The 1,813-nt window shown below is 45.4% G+C and overlaps 1 protein-coding gene across 1 annotated transcript in view; it reads left to right on the forward strand.

Moving 5' to 3' along the window:
• The window catches only part of LOC130586702 (GON-4-like protein), a 24,384-nt gene that overhangs the window by 19,644 nt on the left and 2,927 nt on the right, over window positions 1-1,813 (forward strand). Inside the window, 2 exon segments of the mRNA XM_057387586.1 lie at window positions 199-327; window positions 547-1,487. Of these exon segments, the coding sequence (XP_057243569.1) occupies window positions 199-327; window positions 547-1,487 (1,070 nt within the window).

Below are 1,813 nucleotides of genomic sequence, written 5' to 3' on the forward strand. Positions count from 1 at the left end.
CCTAAAAAATACGGGAAATCCTAAAAAAAATCCCAAAAAATTTGGGAAATCCTGAGGAAATTGGTTCCTATCCCTGTTCCTGTCACCATTTTCTCTATTTTGTCAGGATTTTCTCTGGATTTTTTGTGGTTTTTTCAGGATTTTTTTTATTTTTAGGATTATTTTCTATATTTTTCTCATTATTTTCCATCTTTTCAGGATGTGGAGTGGCCCGAGGCTGTCAGGGATGGTTCCTGTCCCTGTTCCTGTCCCGAGGGCAGCAGCAGCAGCGCTGAGCTCCGCCTGAAGAAAAACAAACGGAGGAGCTGCAGCCACTGCGGGAACAAGGTCAGACAGATTATTAATTATTATTATTATTATTATTATCATCATCATCATCATTATCATTATTATTGTGATTGTTATTATTTTGAGTGGGATTTGCTGGCATGGCCACTGTGTGAAAAGCCCCAAACCTGTGCATGACAAGAATAATAATGACAATAATAATAATGACAATAATAATAATAATAATAATAATAATAATAGTAATGTGTTTCTTTCCAGGTGTGTGAGAACAAGCTGTACAAACCCAGGGATTGTCAGGAGCTGCCCCCGAGCCTGGCTCAGCCTGAACCAACCGCGCTGCACGACGGGAGAGAGCCGGGCAGCGCAAAGGATTCTGGGAGTGCAAAGGATTCTGGGAGCGCAAAGGATTCTGGGAGCGCCAGGGATTCTGCGAGTGCGAGAGATCCTGCAAGCGCAAAGGATTCTGGGAGCACGAGGGATTCTGGGAGCACGAGGGATCCTGGGAACGCAAAGGATTCTGGGAGTGCAAAGGATCCTGCGAGCGCAAAGGATTTTGGGAGCACGAGGGATTCTGGGAGCACGAGGGATCCTGTGAGTGCAAAGGATCCTGGGAGTGCCAGGGATTCTTGGATTGCGAGGGATCCTGCGAGCGCAAAGGATTCTGGGAGCGCAAAGGATGCTGGGAGCGCAAAGGATTCTGGGAGTGGGAGGGATCCTGCGAGCGCAAAGGATTCTGGGAGCACGAGGGATCCTGGGAGTGCAAAGGATTCTGGGAGTGCGAGGGATCCTGGGAGTGCAAAGGATCCTGGGATATTGAAGGATTTTGGGAGTGCAAAGGATTCTGGGATTGCGAAGGACTCTAGGGTTGCAAAAGATTCTGGGATTGCAAAGGAACCAGGAATTTCTAAGGATTCTGGAATCATGAGGGATTCTGGGGTTTCTAATGATTCTGGAGCTCCAAAGGATTCTGGGATTGCTAAGGAGACGGGAATTTCCAAGGAACCTGGAATGTTCAAGGATTCTGGGATTTCCAAGGATTCTGGAATGTCCAAGGAACCTGGAATGACCAAGGAGCTGGGAATTTCTAAGGATTCTGGAATTTCGAAGGATCCTGGAATGTCCAGGGAGTTTGGAATTCCAAAAGATTCTGGAATTTCTAAAGACCCTGGAATGTCCAAGGAGTTTGGAATGACCAAGGAGTCTGGAATTTCTAAAAATCATGGGATTTCTAAAAATTGTGGTATTTCTAAAGATCCTGGAATTTTTAAAGATCCCGGAATTTCTAAAGGTCCTGGAATGTCCAGAGATCCTGGAATTTTTAAAGATCCCGGAATTTCTAAAGGTCCTGGAATGTCCAGAGATCCTGGAATTTTTAAAAAATGTGGAATTTCTAAAGATCCTGGAATTCCCAAAGATCCTGGAATTCCCAGAGATCCTGGAATTCCCAAAGAGGCCGAGCAGAGCAGGAGCAAACCTTTCTCCAGGAACGTGGATTTTACTCCCTCAGGTGCGTAAAATCAATTGC

This window comes from Malurus melanocephalus, unplaced genomic scaffold, assembly GCF_030028575.1.
Source record: "Malurus melanocephalus ecotype Western Australia unplaced genomic scaffold, MMel_1.1 scaffold_1265, whole genome shotgun sequence".
Taxonomy (NCBI): domain Eukaryota; kingdom Metazoa; phylum Chordata; class Aves; order Passeriformes; family Maluridae; genus Malurus; species Malurus melanocephalus.